The following is a 16,099-nucleotide window of genomic DNA, read 5'->3' as shown; positions in this document are numbered from 1 at the left end:
CTACCATTATAAGTTTCTCTCTTGCTACTGCTGAAAAACAGAATCCTGAAGGATTTAATAAAATAAACTCTCTCTTTCTAACTCCCTTTATCAATACTATAGAATTGACTCACACATGAAACTCAGAGAGGAGACATTAATACCTATTTGCTAAGGAGCCTCTTAGAAGGTCAGCTTCAAGAATAAATTGACACAGGAACTAGTCCCTAGTTCTGTTGAAAGCGTCTCTTCTGAGACATCTTAATTTACAGGGTAAAATCTTCCAAAAACTCCTCACTAAGTTCAGATATGACTTGAAATCACAAAATGTACACAGCAATTTCTGTTCCATCACGTTCCCTCCGAATTATTAGGATTTTAATATAACCATGTCACATTTAACTATCCTTTCAGCACAAGACCAAAACTGACATGCGTTGTTGTCCCATTCCCACTGCGAGTAGTTACCCGGTTTACTTTCCGTGCTCTGAACCAGTGTGGCCACTAAGTGGCGGTGTGGGCAAGGTTAAATTTGTGCCGTGGCGCTATAGCCGAGGGACTCCAAAATAAAACCAAAAAACCGATCTGCCCCGAACTTAATCCTGTCACCTACGGACTGCTGAGTATTTCCCTTTATGGATGGAGGATTTTGCCTCGCACCTAAATAAACAAGAGTTAAAGAAAGGAAAAAAATAATGTTGCCCACCTCAGTTCCAATTAGGGTAGGGCGGATGTACAGGCTGGCAGAGGTTGAGTATGGGACCCATTCCTGTTCCACTTCCACAAGCTTACGGATGCACTCTAACAGCTCGTTCTGGTCAAAAGACTGGGAAGGAAAAGAAATGGATGAAAGCAAATGGAGAAATAAAGCCAGAACACTTTGTGGTCTTTACAGATCCATATGCTACAGGGACCACTTCCTCAGGATATGCAACAGTGACACTGTAGAGGTGCACAGGACTACATACATCACCTTCCTTGAGTTCATTCCTCACAGAATTTAATATCCCATGGTCTTAGCTACTGTGCCTTTTTGTGCAGTATCCTGAATGACCTCCTTTGCTCCAAAGTATCCTCCTGAGATGGTAAAAAGGAACCATTGACTCTTCTTGCCTCCAAAGCATGTGGAGAACTCTCTGTGCAGCCAACTCAGCCAGGCATGCTGCAAGTTACTGCACCATCTCTTCTACAGAAGAGTGCTTTGGTTCACAACTCCAAGGGGCCAGCAAGTCTCCCAAAGTTCCCAAGTTCTTACAGCAATTAAGCTAAAAAGCCTGGGAGGAAGTTCACTGGTCAAGGTACAATTGCTAAAAGCAGTGTTAGGCTACTGGCATTACCAAAACCAAAGGCACTCAAGAGGCCAAACAACTTAACTGAAGTGGAAAGAAGAAAAGGGAGAACATTAGCACCAGAGCAAATCAGATAGCTGTCTGCATGCAAATACCTGCAGAACAGAACCCATCCCTCAAACACTCTGTACATCCAAGGCAGCAGGGAGACAACAATGAAAGCAAAGCACTCAGTGTTCTGACTTTTTTAAAATAAGCAATTCAAACAGTTTCCTTCAATTAATAATATCAGTTAACAAGAGTTTTACTGAGCTACCAAAGACTTAAGAGCATTTGGTAAATACTACTACTGAAAAGCTTTAGAGATTTGCACTCTGAAAATGAAAACATGCTCTGACTTAAGGAGCAAGAGATGCCTTGGGTACGTACTGGCAGAGTTGCTCTCCGTGCTGATCGCGCCATCCTGTCCATATTGAGGGCTGGCCGGAACAGGCGGATCTTGCCATCCACTCCTCGGTAAGCCTTCATCCCTTCGAACAACTACCAGGCCAGAGAAGGAGGGAAAAGAAATCAAGTAGTAATTGAGATGTTACCCCATGATGATCTGTGCAAAAGCAGAACACACCCTTTGGAAATAAAATCTTCACCTTCCTGCTCACAGTACGCGAACACAAAAATGCTAACTAGTGAATTCTGGCAATACATTCCTGTGAGATACATTTATCTGAAGTATAGGCAGATCATCTTTGTAATACAAACTTCATAGTTCTTTCTCTGTCAAGGAACTTCATGATAACCTTTTTTTTTTCTTTTTTCATAATTTGGTTACAGCAATTAAAATTTGTAGCATGTGTTTGACTTAACTATTCCCTCACATCCTGACTAATATCTGAGTCAAAACAGCATTTTCACTTACATAAGGGATCTACAGAATTTTATTAAATACATGTTAATTATTTTTAGGGCTCTGTCCAAAACACATCTTTGTTAGGAAGCATAGAATAAGGTAATTGAGAGAACTCTTGTAAAGTTCTTGCTGTAATTGTAGCAGGAACTGGTCACTTATTTCCCCCTTTTACCCCTATGCTGTGGAATGGTGTTTAGCCTGAATGACAGTGATGAAGCCTTACATTAGAGACAAAGTGCATGAAAATATTTTCTCTATACACTTCACAGGAAATTTAAACATAGTTATCCCCCATCGGACTGCAGGATCCAGACAACTGGTGTTGACAATCAGAAATCCTTATCCTATCAATGCTCTCCCAGAAAAATGCCTTACAGCATCTCCAAACCACATCAAAAAACATGCCCACAAAATATCCAGTTATTTTCAGTTACAGATTGGTAATTTCTGGTTATACTTATAGACAGAAAACACATGTATTATATAAACTCACACTAATACATATGTATACACAGGTATTATTTAGATTAAGTATAAAAGGCTCAGTTATGCTTATAGACAACAGTTCAGATTCTTAGAATTTATCTTCCAAAGCATTTCTTGATACAATATATTCCAGTGTAAGTGCTATGAATTTAACTGCATCACTGCTGTCAGCCTCTCAGGCTTCTCCTCCTCTGACTGTTCCACAAAAAGTGGCTGGAACTGCATCCTATGTGGTTGTAAGTCTAGACAGGCATTATTTTATTTGGAAAAAAATAATCCTGTATTTGTGCATAAGTCATTTTAACAGAATATTTCAGGTTTCACTATTATCAAATTCTATTATATTTTTCCATAAGGATCAGTGAAATGCAATCTTTAGAAAGCTTGCATGCAGTTTCATGGCAGAGCTAGGTCCTTCCACATGACAAATTTTAATTGGGTTGTAATTGGGTTGCAGAATCCCAGCAATTTTCCTCAGGCTGTATGCCAATTATGTAGCAGAACCAGAATTAGAACCCACAACTTTTTGCCTTCAAAACTTATCTTAGTCCTATGGCAATGCCAACCTTACTGAAACCTTGGCACAGTTTTGAAAAAGAAGTTGTTCCTAGGGTAGACATTGTAGCCACAAGAAAAAAAAATCTTTAATAAAGGATAGCATAGCTGGTCATCTGGCTGATACGATTTTTACTGGGCCAGTTACTAACTGATGGCACATTGTTGGAATGTTACTTTCTTATCATAGAACACATTTTCCCCCCCCCCTCGCCCTTCTCCCAAACACATTCACAGAACTTTCAATGAGAGGGAAAAGGGAGGAATGTCACTATTAAGATTTGATCAATGGTTTGACAGAAGTAAAAATCACATCATTACTGAAACACAAAGCCTTCTCATGATGTTAAATCTTTTTCTCTAAAAATAAACGCTTTTAATCTTCCAGAGCTCAGTAAAACCTTTGACTCATTAAAAACGGAGACAGTGATGTGTTCCAGAAATGTTCAGCTTTAATGAAAGCAACTGCTGTGGTTGCTCGATGGTTGGTTGCTACAGTGGTGTGAAAACAGTATTGTCTGACATCTGTACATCACGAGAGCTGGATCTGGAGTTCAGCAGATCCAGATTACCACACTGCATCATGAAGGGCAAGGAGAAAGGGGAGGGAATGCCAAATTCATCACTTTTACTATACCCACTGTGTATTCATTGAGCCACAGCAATGACACCAGATTCTCCTCTGTCTGTCCTCTTGGCTAGAGGAAACGTGATGCAATACGGGTAAAAGAATAAAAAAAAATGGAAAAAAAAATAAGAGCATATTCATATTAGCAATGATTTCAGACCAGGCCAGAGGCCAAGCATTAAAACAATATGCTACTAAGAGTGAAATACAGATTTGGGACTCCAGCGTGGTTTCTTACAAGAAGTAAGAAGTGCAGACCAAGAGCTGCAGCCTCGGTCACAGGGGTCTTGTTGTAATTTACACAGGACCTCTGGAGGCTTGGTGACTAGATGGGGAAAAATCAGTCAAAATAAAAATGGTGAAGGCAGAAGCTCAGGAACAACAAGCAGCGAAAGCTTCCCTTATACCAGTGGTTAAAATACAAAAAATTTTTAAAAAGGAAAAAAGGAAAAAAGGAAAAATATAAGAAATAGTAAAAGCAGCACAAGCAACTCCACACACTTCAGTGGAGACACTCCCACCTACCCAGAAGTGGGAGGAGAAGTGGGCTTCCATTTCAGGGTCTGTGCCCTGCTGGGGCTCCCACACAGGTGTGAGTACAGCCAGAGCTGCTCTGAAGGCACAAAAGGCAGCTTTAGGCAGTAATCAGCTAAGCACAGAAACTTTAACCACGCTGGTTTCCGACTTGACATTCCACTTCCCAAAGTTCCTTGGTGTATGTTCTCTCCTTAAAGACACTTGTATACACTGAGTGCATCAGATCTAGTTCCAAGGTTGAGGGATTTGTTCAGAGTCCCAAACAAGCACCTATCTAGTTTGTCCTGCAATCCAAGCTATCAACCTTTAAATCAGCTTCAAGACACTTTCACGAAGTGCATGTTCAGTCCCCCAATTAAAGCTACTCTGAGACTCTCACAGGCTCACACAGTCCTGCACTGCCACATCAGAGACAGTAACTGGACCAACCCACTGTCAGTGAACGAGAATGGTTTTTCAAATAAATTTATCACCACACAAGAAAGAGCTCACCTTCCCTAGGACAGGACTTTTAAGTGTGCTCTAATCCCCAGGCCACAGCTGCTTCTGTGTTACACATAACCCTGTTATAAATAATGCAATTATTCTGGAAGAACACCAGTTAACAAAACAAAATGTAACTCAATACTAATGAACTTAAGGCAGTAATAGTCCTTGTATTACAAAGTTGTGTCTTCCAGAGTTAATAAAATAGTGGTTTTCAAATCAATTTAATACTCACTTCTATAGCATAATGCAGGGCTGAGGAGGCTGGATGTAATGAGAGGTTCTCTAGCGGCTTAATATAGGGTTTCTCCCATCCTGAAGCCAAGGACCATTCTATCATCAGCATATTATCAGTGAACACAGTTCCAAATACCAAACCAGTGGGGTCTGGTTTTTCCTTGAACGTCGTAGCTGGGGTGATAATCAAGTCGGAAGCCTGAAGGAACACAGAGACAAAAATGAAGTGTATCAAAATAATGAAGTCAGACTGATTTAAAATTATTCTGCATCAGTGAACATAGACAAGCCTTAACATTTTCTCTGTAGGGATATTTAATGACATGATGGTTAAAGGCAACTAACCTCTACGTAGCTGGAGAAATATTCATAAAGTGCACACAAACATATATACAGTGCTGTTATACAAGAAGTAGCATATTTTGAAATTCTGTTTAAGAATTGAGTTAAAGTAGCAGTACAAGGTATAAAATTAGCACATGAAATCTCTTGGACAGTAAGGTTAACACCCCTGTACAAGTTCCAGAAACACCCAATTGCTGTACCACAGAATATAAGCTGATCATCAGAAATTAATCCCCATCACAACTAAGTAGATGTTACACTGATTTTCCTTTAATACATAAAACCAATGTGAGAGATCAGAGCCTGCAGGCAGCAAGTTACTTATGTCACAATAACTTGCTCATTCACACGCTTATCTTCCTAGAAAGAACCCATTAGCAAAGAAGGCTAAATGTTTCCCTGCATGAGGGACTGCAGAGACTCTCTTGTAAGCCATGACTAGCTGCAGACATGCACCACAGGGGTTTGTACTGTTTTTGGCTGGGATAGTTAATTTTTCTTTATGGTAGCTCCTGTGGTGTGAATCATCCGAAAGAACAGCAGGGAAATAAGGAATGCAGGATCTCTGGCACGTCACTCCCCTTTTATTCACAGGTAGGGGCTGAACAACTAGAAAGGGCTACAAAGCAGGCAGAGCCTTGATTCACCCTCTCCCTTCTCTTCCTATACCATCTGAGCATTTAAACCGTGCTGCTCAAAAGCAAGGGAGAATTCAAAGAATCACATTCAAAGCTCCATTTTCCTTCCTAATGTAAGTCAGAAAGCACTGTCCCTTATTACAGACCCCCAAGTGAAATCCTGGTCCTCTGTGCTGGGTGCATATGGAATAGACTGGAACACAGGTAATCCAGAATAGTGATAAATGATTTGCAAATGCTGTAAAAAGGTGCTTCCGCAAGAAATATCAGTGTCTTGGACTTCTAAGCCCCTGCGCACATTTTGCAAAATGAGGCAAAATCGGTCCCAAGCTTTTGAAAAAAGAATATGTGTACCCCTGCTTCTTTAAACAACCTAATTTTCAAGATGCCTTTAATGAACCTGTTTCTTATTGACTGGTTGTTTTGGTTTAGGTTTGGTTGTTTGGTTGGGGTTTTTTTTGCTTAATGGCTTAGATGTGAAATTAACTTAGAGCAGGAGCACATTAATAGTTAAAAGCTTGTTTCAACTATCTCCAATTATAGGGCTTGTCGAGATATTACAGTGCATTAGTCTGGTTGAATTAATACATAATCTGATGAAACAACAATTACTCTTCTTAACTCTTCCCTTTATTCTTCTGACAGTGAATGCTCCAACGGGAGAAGCACTACCTAATGATGTCCTAAAAGTAATTTTACCTGGCAACCTCTTACCACTCTTACCATGCTTTAGAAAAAAAAGGTATCACAGAAGACAGGGATCAAAATAAAAGCCACAGAGGAGTGTTTGCTATTATCCACAGTGCAAGACAGCTCAAGCAAACAATTACATGGGAGCAGGGATGTCAGTGGGGCTTAAGTGAGTATGTAGAACACAACCATATCTTTGTGTTTATCTCTGCACAGAACCACAGCTTCTAAAGAACTCCCTGTTCCAGTGGTATCATCTGCTTTCCCTCGAGTCCAGCCTTCTGCATCTCGGGTCACTTTCATTAGGGTAATTATCTTTACAATAAACTGGCCTGGGGACCATAATTATCATATGAAGCCTCTTCCCCTAGAACTCCCATCAGTGTGCTGATTTCTGCTTTTATGCCTGTTTGCTGCTTCCTCAGTGGTGGTAGCACAACTGCTTGAAAGGCATCACTCCAAAACAGTTTGTTAAGTTTTCTGGGGTTAACAAATAGCTTTTATTTAAGGATGGGAATGAATTTTAACTTGGCTCTTCTCATAAACCCACAAGCATATGTAGAGGGAGCAGCAAGCTGCAGCCACAAGTGAATACACTCACTGCACTTCAGTTTGAGTCCCTTGAAGGCAGAAAGCCTAGAGAGGTAAGAAACTATGATCCTTATCCAGAAAAGAAACAGTTCCCAGACCACAGAGCTTCCTGGAAGTGCACAATATGACCAGGGATCCCACTTGCTCTTTCTCACCTCCTTCAGAATTTGGGGAAACCAGCTTTCCTCCAGACACCGTGCCAATGCCTGAGTCAACAATGTCAGGTACAGCACTTGACCCATAACAATTCCTTCAAACAACAGTAGGAACACCCTTGGTAAGACCTCAGAGAGAAGCTAAACTGCACAGACCAGTAGGGCAACAATCATCCAACAGGAAAAGAGGCAATTTTTCTCATTCTTATAATCCTGTTAAGATCTCTGGAGAGCCACTCTTTTGGCCATTACTTTCTTAATATCCTTTCTTAGGACTCTATCCACTATGTCTTTTTCTCCCTGTTTTTACCAAGCAGTGCAAATTAACAGCATGCAAAAGCACCCAAATCTTTCAGAATCTAAATGCTTTTTGTGTCAAGACAGCATCAAGTGCTGCAATGCATTTGGTCTTCTTTTTCTGTGAAGGATGACACATTGAGAGGAGGTGTTGGAGGATCATCTTTGGAGTACTCCCACCACAGGGTGGTCTGCACAAAGTATTACTAGCACCCTCAGCCTCTTCTGGGTCCCTGAGAAGTAGGATGCCCTACACAACACTTCACCTGGCTCACAAACCCTTTGGGCTTCACTTGTTCAAGCAGCACCAAGAGGGAAATCACTCAGAAGAACCCACAAAAGGGAAGCAGAGCACAGCCAGGTGACAAATGCCAGGGTACTGATTAAGTATCAATGCCTCTTATGTTAATATCAGTCATTAAAAGATTATCACAGTGCTACCCCGCTATCACCTATGACCTTTAAAAACAGCAATTTACTTTTTTCCTTTGCCAACATTCCCCAAGCCCTGAAAGCAGCATGTTAAGGATGCATTAGGGATTGGCATTAGCACCCATCCAGACCTCTCCACAGTTTGTACTGCCAACACAAAGGGGAATTTTCAGCTGGACTTGTGTTTTGCTGGCTTTGTTTATCCAACATGCTCTCAAGCACCTCCTGACGCTGTTGCCTAATAAAACCATTAAACTGGAAGGAAAACCTGTAAATGCCGAACAAAAAGGATAAGAGAGATTAAAAAAAGAAGTGGATGTGGCACATGGTGAGTGCAGTTATTTAGCACCTGTTACCTAAAGTAAAATGATAAAGACATTGTCCCGAGCCTGCAAAATCTCCATGTCACAGCAGAAAGGAACGTACATACAAGATGTGCGTGCCAATATGCCAGCCCAGGACACTCTGGTAAGGGAATAGGAAGCATCAGATTGCCCTGCCTGTGGGAGGCAAAATGGAGTGATGGGGAAGCCAGCTGGATACTGCTGATTTTCAGGGCTTATATGGCAACATTATACCTGCAAAGGGCCACTGGCTCAAAAAGATGTTTTTTTTGAGAACCCCCTCATCTGAAAGGTGCCTGTTAATCCAATGCAGCTTCTTTCAGGGCAAAGCTTTACCCAGCCCAAATAAAGAAGATATAATGTGACTGTGACCTCTTGAAACTAAAATTCATCATTTGATCAAAACAGATCTTCTCACTTATGAGATGGGTCAAATTAAAGGTGACATGCTGGTCCACGTCAATTCTAACCGAAGCTGTGACAAGACATCCTGGTGCCCCTGGCCGAGCCGTCAGTTTAATGCTTGTTCTACCTGGCCTTGGCAATAGCTTTAAGTTGATTTGCAGCTGACAGCAGCCCCTGGCCAGAGCTGTTACTCTCATCGTTGCATTCCTACCTTTCTTACCCTACACAGCTGTCTCAGGTAGGTGCAGACGGCAAGATCATATTTGTCCTACTCTTTCTACCAAGTCAATGCCTTCCCAAATCATCCTTGGCTGCAGTTATTTTCACTGAAAATCCTAGACCATAAGCAGTAGGTTGGGCAGCTGTAACAGCTGTAATTCATTTGACATACCCAAACTCTTCTAAACACTGTGCTAGGCCACGCATTTCTATCACTTACTTGAGTAAAAACACACCTGGCAGCCTCAGCTATAAAATAGCTCACAGGTTACCTAACAACAGCAGCAAGTTTCAGCAGAGATCCTCAAAATGTTAACATGCACCCAGTGAGACTGACTGCAATATCTTCTAATGAAATAAGTAAAAGGGTATGAACATCCCTGACTTCCAGTCAAGGTGATTAATTCAAGATCACAAGCAACTGCAATAATTTTTTATCTTATACTGAGTTTTTAAGCATATTCTAGGAAAGATCAGGGCCTTCTCATGCAATAACAAACAGGGAAGCACAGGCAAAATCAAGTAACTTGCTTTGCCCTTGCACTTGTGAACAGCAATGGAGCAAATTCTGAGAAGGACACAGATTACAAAAAGCACAAGGAATTACTATAAAGGGGAAAGGTAACAAAGCATAGCTGAGAAGAGTCGGAGAGAATGAGTCTGGCTCTATACATAATGCTATTGAAGCAGGCTCCAGGGATGAGGATTTCCTGCCTTTCAGTCCTTATGGTTGTGGCTTGCTCATCTTTTCCAGCACTCAGCTTTCCAGCCACTCTTCCCCACGCCTGGGGTATTGCCTGGGGTTGTTGTGAGTTGTGGCAGAGAGCTTGACAGGGCAGGGGTGGGGAACCAAGCTTGTGCAGGTCTTTATGTCACTGGTATTGGGAATGCCGATGGGACACTGAACGGATCTTGGTTTTCAACACACTTAGGATATTACAGCTCAGTAGGTGATAGGACCAAACCTCACAGGCTAAGACAGTTTAATATCTGGGTGATATGCTTTAGGGGTTACAATGATAGTGCTGGATTGACAGTTGGATTTGATGATCTTAAAGCCTCTTCCAACCTTGATGATTCTATGAATTAGGAAAACAAAAGAAAACTGAACAAGTGATGCAAAAGGCCACAATGGCTCACACTACCAGCCACCTGATGCCTCACCAGTGCAGGAGGAGGAGCAGGAGCTTGCAGTTGTGTTGCTGAGATGTAATGAGGAGTGGGCTATCCCCAGCAGGGTCACCTGTCCTGGCTGTATCCCCTTCCCAGCATCCTGTGTCCCCCAGCCTGCTCACTGGTGCTGGGGTGAGGAGCGGAAAAGGCCTCGGCACTGTGCACTCATTGCTCAGCTGTGGCTCAAGCAGTGGCATGTCACCCACGCTGCTTTGGCCACAAATCCGAAACTCAGCACCACACAAAGCTAACTTGATCCCATCCTGAACCAATCCACATGCTCTGTGCACTGGTGTTCTCATGAGACATCAGGCACAAGCACAGTGCCAGCCCAGGGATTCCCTGGCAGGCCTGGTCACCTTCTGTCCCATAACTTGTCCTCAGCTTCATAGGGAAGCTGAAAACAGGGCAGACACAAGAGCAGGGACTGCCTGGATCTGCCTGATGCTGGGACAGCTGGGGATCAACACTTCCCCCTCCTTCTCTGGCAGAGCCCCATGACGGGAGCTGACCAAGCAGTCAGGCAGTTCGATGAGATGCAGATCTGCTGCCATGCCAGAATATGCCTTTGCCCAGGAGGCAGGGAGCACAGGGAGGAAGAGGGGTTAGCTGCCAAAGCAGCAATCCAGTGCTCTGCATGGGAGCTCCAACTCCCCGCGGGGGTTCGGGGAGGAAGGACTAAGAACTAGGGCTGTGCCAGGCCATCACTTGTTGTCCTTTGTCACTGTCCTCACAAGCAGCAACTCATTGCTTCCCATCTGGGAACTGCTGCTGTGCCTTTTCTTGCAGACCCCACTGACAATACAGAGCTTGTCAGCCCCAGCCCCTCCAGTCAGGCAACATCCAGGCTCTCCCATGGCTCTCTGGTGTCCAAAAGCAGCAGCCTTTCCAGGCACCCTGGGACAGACCACATCTGATGCACAAAGACAACAGTGAGCACAAAACTCAGACACACAGCTTGAAAAACACCGCAGGTCCCCCAGCCATGGGCCAGCCCAGACTGCCAAGACCAGCAGCCCCTGCCCTGTCAGCCAGGCGGCATCCTGAGCAGCAGCCACCTCCCCCCGACCCGGAGCAGACAGGATCCAGTACTGCTCAGGACATGAACAGCAGTCACAAACGCCACACAGCCCAACGTGGCTCTCCCACAGCTCCATGGCAGACAAGATGGACAACCACTGTCAGCCTGGGCCAATTCAGAAACAATGGTGGGTGAGAAAGCACCACAGACAGCCCAGAAAGCACCACCGAACCAGGCATGTGCCAGGCCCCTCACCCACCACAAAGTCATTCTGCTCGTCAGCAGTGGGAGATCACACATTCATTTCCCAGTCATGCCCTGTTTCTTTTCCCATCACCATCTTCTTCGGAAAAGACTACTAGTTCTGGGGGCAGAGACCATCACTTTCTATACAGAGCCCTGTATAGCTCTTATCACAATAATAAAGTCTACAGTAGCAATAATAAGAACACAGAATTCTATCAACTCAAAACAAGAGTAAGAAAGTCAAATAAATTCTTAGAAATCTATTACCAGCTTGTAAGTATAAAATTAACGTTCATGTAAGCTATCCTATAATCCCTTTACCATCAATACTATTTTAAATTTACAGCAGAGCCTAAGACTTGAGAATGGAAAGTGTGCCAAGATGCAATAAGATTTGAGGAGGAAGAAAGGCCTATTTTTCCTACTACTACTACCAAAAAAAAAAAAAAAAATTTAAAAATTTTTTAAAAAATTATCCTTCTGCGATCCCAGGGAACATATCAAAAATATCAGAAATCTTTCAACATAAAGCTTCCCAGAAACTTAATCTCAGAATATGTTAGCACATGTAATTGGACTGAGGCCTGGAATCACTGCATCAGGTTGGCTGTACATTGGGTAATAAACCACAAAACAAATGACAAAGCAAAAGAGAGTCAAGGCTCTGAATCAGTTGTGAGACAGTCATGGAAACAGCAGAAAATATGGCTGGAAGGACTATGTCTAGTCCATCCTATGCAAGACATCTAACCTAAACTATTCATAACAGATACTTCTCAAATATTTGTCTAACCAAAGAATGAAATTCTGCTACACTCTACAAGAAAATGAGGGCAGCATAACCTACTGATGGCTTCTTTAACCTTTCCCCTGATCCTGCAGAGGCTCCAACTCTGGTGCAGCAATGTTTGATCTGGAGCAGTAGGCAGGAAGTAAACCTGCTCTGACAAGAAAACAGAGAAGTGGTTGGAATTGACGTAAAATTCTTGCCTAAAGGAGTGAAAAGGGCACCTAGGGCAGCAGCACAGCTGAGAATATATTCTAAAGCCCTCAAAACACAACAGAAGGGAAATAAAGATGTTGGAAAGCTACAATCAGGCTAGATGATAGAGAAAGCATAGAAGAAATTTATTTTGCCCTAAAAACATATCATTCATTTCAATAGCACTAGCTAAATTTTACGAGTTTTTCCATGTTGCTGAAATGCTGTCTGCATAACTTCCCACTGATTTGCTCCAGAAACCATTTAAGTTAATAAAGACCCTTTCTTCCAGCTTTGTAGGAATCTGGATTGTAAGACAGGTAAAACTACTTGAATCTTTACAGCCTCATCCATTTCTTCTGCTTCAGGAAAATTACATGCATTTATAATCGTTAGGTTTGGGGGGTTCTTCTCCATTACTCATTAGTCTGTTCTCCACTGACAAGTTTTGAAAGATGTGTTTTTAAGGCTAAGAAAGAAGCTGGGATGGGGCTCCTACATATCCTAAGGAAACTTTCCACCTGATATTAAGGAAATCTTAAGAAAATAATCTACTTGAATTTAGTGGGGTCTACCTCTTCTACTCCAGGTATTTGTATTTTCAGATCTACAAGGAACAGTCACTTAGTATCTCTTCTACCAAAAAGTTCTCTAAAACATTTCAAATATGATTCTCTCTATATAATTCAAACCACCAAGGTGCTGATGAGATTATTTAACATTGGAATAAAAACCAGACACACTTACTGTATTTCGGTCCTATGAATCATTTCTGTTTGGTAACAGCTATTCCAATCAACTAAGTGGGGTCATCAGGAAGTGTGAGCAGGCTTAAATGCAGTCATTGCACTGGTGTGAAAAACACACTGCTGCAAGCCCACTGTTACTTTTGGGCAATTCAACTCTAAAAATCCTCTTTGTCTGCGCAACTGCACTTCACGTCTGCAGTGTAGACACACCTGGGATTCAGATTAGAAAGAAGCAATTCCATTTAGGCAAACACAGACTGCAATTCTCTAATAGCAGAAAGTCCTCTCATGCATTCTAAACAAACTGTTCCATCAAAACAGAACTAGGACCATTTTTCACTAATGGAAGACATTGGCTAGTTACCTAATTCATATGATCCAGTATTAACACAAACTGCTTCTTCTCAAAGATCTGACAGCTTGGTTAATCCAATTCCTGATGCTGTGCTGCTCCTTGCCTCACAACCACTGTATTTCTGCATTGTAGCATAAACACAATGTTTCATTTTTAGAAAGAGTTTGCCTGGGAGAAGATTTGAGTCTAATACAAGCTGAGGGCTCACACTGGCCTGTGACACAAGTCTTGAATAGAGAAGTCTCTGACATTTCACCAATAACACATCTTTGAACAAAGATTCAAGATACTACCGTCTCCTGATTTGGAAAACATCATTTGTATTTCACATGAAGCAACTGAAACAAAAAATGAGATTTTTGCAACTAATCTTCCCTGAAAGAAGTAGCCATGCTGAACGAAGAAATGAATTGCAAACCTAAATGTCAGACAAACAAGTTGGAAGTATTTTGCCTAAGTAGCCTGGCCAGTTACAAACATGTTGTGTGGAACAGCCAAGAATAGAATCATAATCTCACATGTCCAAGTCCTGAGCAGTTGCAATTAAATCTTCTTACCTGATTTTAATAAGCTTGCACACATGCAGGGAAGAGGATTCATGGAATGCAGGCATTCAAAACCTTTTGGAAATATAAAATGCTTTCATGGTACAGTGTCTATATTATACAGAGGTTATGGGAACCATTTCAAAGATTCAGTTAACCACACCTGCCTTTTTCTCTGATTCCATCTCCTTTTCACAGTGGTAGACAGAAGGTAAACTTACAAATTGCCACGAAATTCAGTGTCTGATCTGCCAATGAAACTGCCAGAATTTGCCATTTCGTTCCACTCAGTACTTTCTTAGAAACAGGGACTAAATATGGGATTAACATAAACCTCTTCCAACTCTCTAGGCTGTTAATTCATTGAAAGTTCTTATATCCTTCCAAAAGCAAGCAGGAAAGCCAAGAGAACCCTATGGAGAAAAACCAACCAAACTTAATTCTCTTCCTAAATTGTAGCTTCCATTCAAGTGTGTTCAGCAAAGAAAACATTCACTATCAAAACTGGGGATATGATATCACAATGACATCAAAATTTAAGAAATCTTGGAAGTAGGTATGGACACTATGGATTTACTAAGTTTTGGAGTCAGTTTGTAAGTTTACTTTGAGAATCACTGACTGGTGCTAAGCCTTGCATTTTAAAAGCAACTCTTTACCTTGGGAAAAACGAACCCAGAAAATGATACAAGCTAAAAGTAATCTCCAAAATTCCAGTACCATTTCTGTGCTTTTACAGACACCAACCACATCTTAAGCTCCTAGTGTAAAAAGTGATAAAGCATCACTTTCTTGTGCTATGAATCAACTCAGCCAAACTGCCCTTGGCTGTTTTTTTAGCAGTTTCCTTTTATCTTGGCTAAAAGCTCCTGTTATTTGCTAAAGACAATTAGCTTTATTTGCAAATCCTTCAGCTTCAGATAATGGGACAATCAGTTCCTCTACTACAGCTTAGAAAATCTATTTGCTAAAAGCCTGCAACTATTTGAAGAACATTACCCACTTGAAGAGAAACACAGAACCACTTGCCATCAAGCTGAAACTGAAAGGAGCTGCCACAGGTCCCAAATTCTTTCCTAATAACTGGAACAAGAGCAGCAGATATGTGTCAGTCTGGTCCACCTATTAATAGTAATACTCAAAAGAGTTTATGCCATGCCCATGTGGATGCAGAATACCACAGAAACCACTCAGCACTCTTTGTCCTGGAGCTGGTTTTCCTCTTGGCAGGTAAAGATGAGGGAATGGATTCGATTGTATCACCTGAAATAATTCTTCAGCATATACATACCTACTAGGAGGGATAATCAGGTGAGATGAAAGTACAGTGATTTAGCAATATTTACTCGTCAATCTGTTTTTATCCAACACATCACAAAAAGCAAATAGTTTTATTACCAGTGACAATAACATAAAGTAAACAGATTCAGCTGAAATCAAGATAAAATCGGAATGTCCTTTTCTCAAGCAATGCCCAGCCCATACATGCTAAATACTGTTATGGCAATAACAGAACCAGCCTCTAGCTTGGTATTCCTGATCTAACAGTGGCTACAGCTATGTACTTCCGTGGAGGTGATACAGAGATGACCTACCAAATGGTAACTGACATGGTTTTAGCTTAAGAGGATCAGACCGGACACCAGGAAAACAAAAATTCTTTAAGAGAGCAGCCCAGCACTGCATTCAGCAGACAAAGCCACAGCTGTCCTGCTGTAGTGCTGATGAGAGCCGCACTTTCAGTGGGAGGATGGACTGGACGGGCTAAGGTTCTACTTCACAAAATATTTGGAGATCCTTACTGTAGC

At 41.9% G+C, this 16,099-nt stretch overlaps 1 protein-coding gene across 2 annotated transcripts in view; it reads right to left on the bottom strand.

Annotated features, from left to right (window-relative positions):
• Positions 1-16,099, bottom strand: part of BCAT1 (branched chain amino acid transaminase 1) — a 57,323-nt gene that overhangs the window by 19,965 nt on the left and 21,259 nt on the right. The window contains exons 3-6 of one of the 2 annotated variants that reach the window (XM_042050180.1): positions 5,103-5,303; positions 3,858-3,914; positions 1,698-1,808; positions 686-805 (exon numbers count right to left, since the gene is read on the bottom strand). In XM_042050180.1, the coding sequence (XP_041906114.1) occupies positions 686-805; positions 1,698-1,808; positions 3,858-3,914; positions 5,103-5,303 (489 nt within the window). The remainder of the gene's footprint in view (positions 1-685; positions 806-1,697; positions 1,809-3,857; positions 3,915-5,102; positions 5,304-16,099) is intronic. The other variant, XM_042050179.1, reaches the window with a different exon arrangement.

This window comes from Corvus kubaryi, unplaced genomic scaffold, assembly GCF_017639235.1.
Source record: "Corvus kubaryi isolate FWS band 111438036 unplaced genomic scaffold, C.kubaryi_AGA036_p1.0 72, whole genome shotgun sequence".
Classification (NCBI taxonomy): domain Eukaryota; kingdom Metazoa; phylum Chordata; class Aves; order Passeriformes; family Corvidae; genus Corvus; species Corvus kubaryi.
This window is presented reverse-complemented; position numbering and strand designations above follow the sequence as displayed.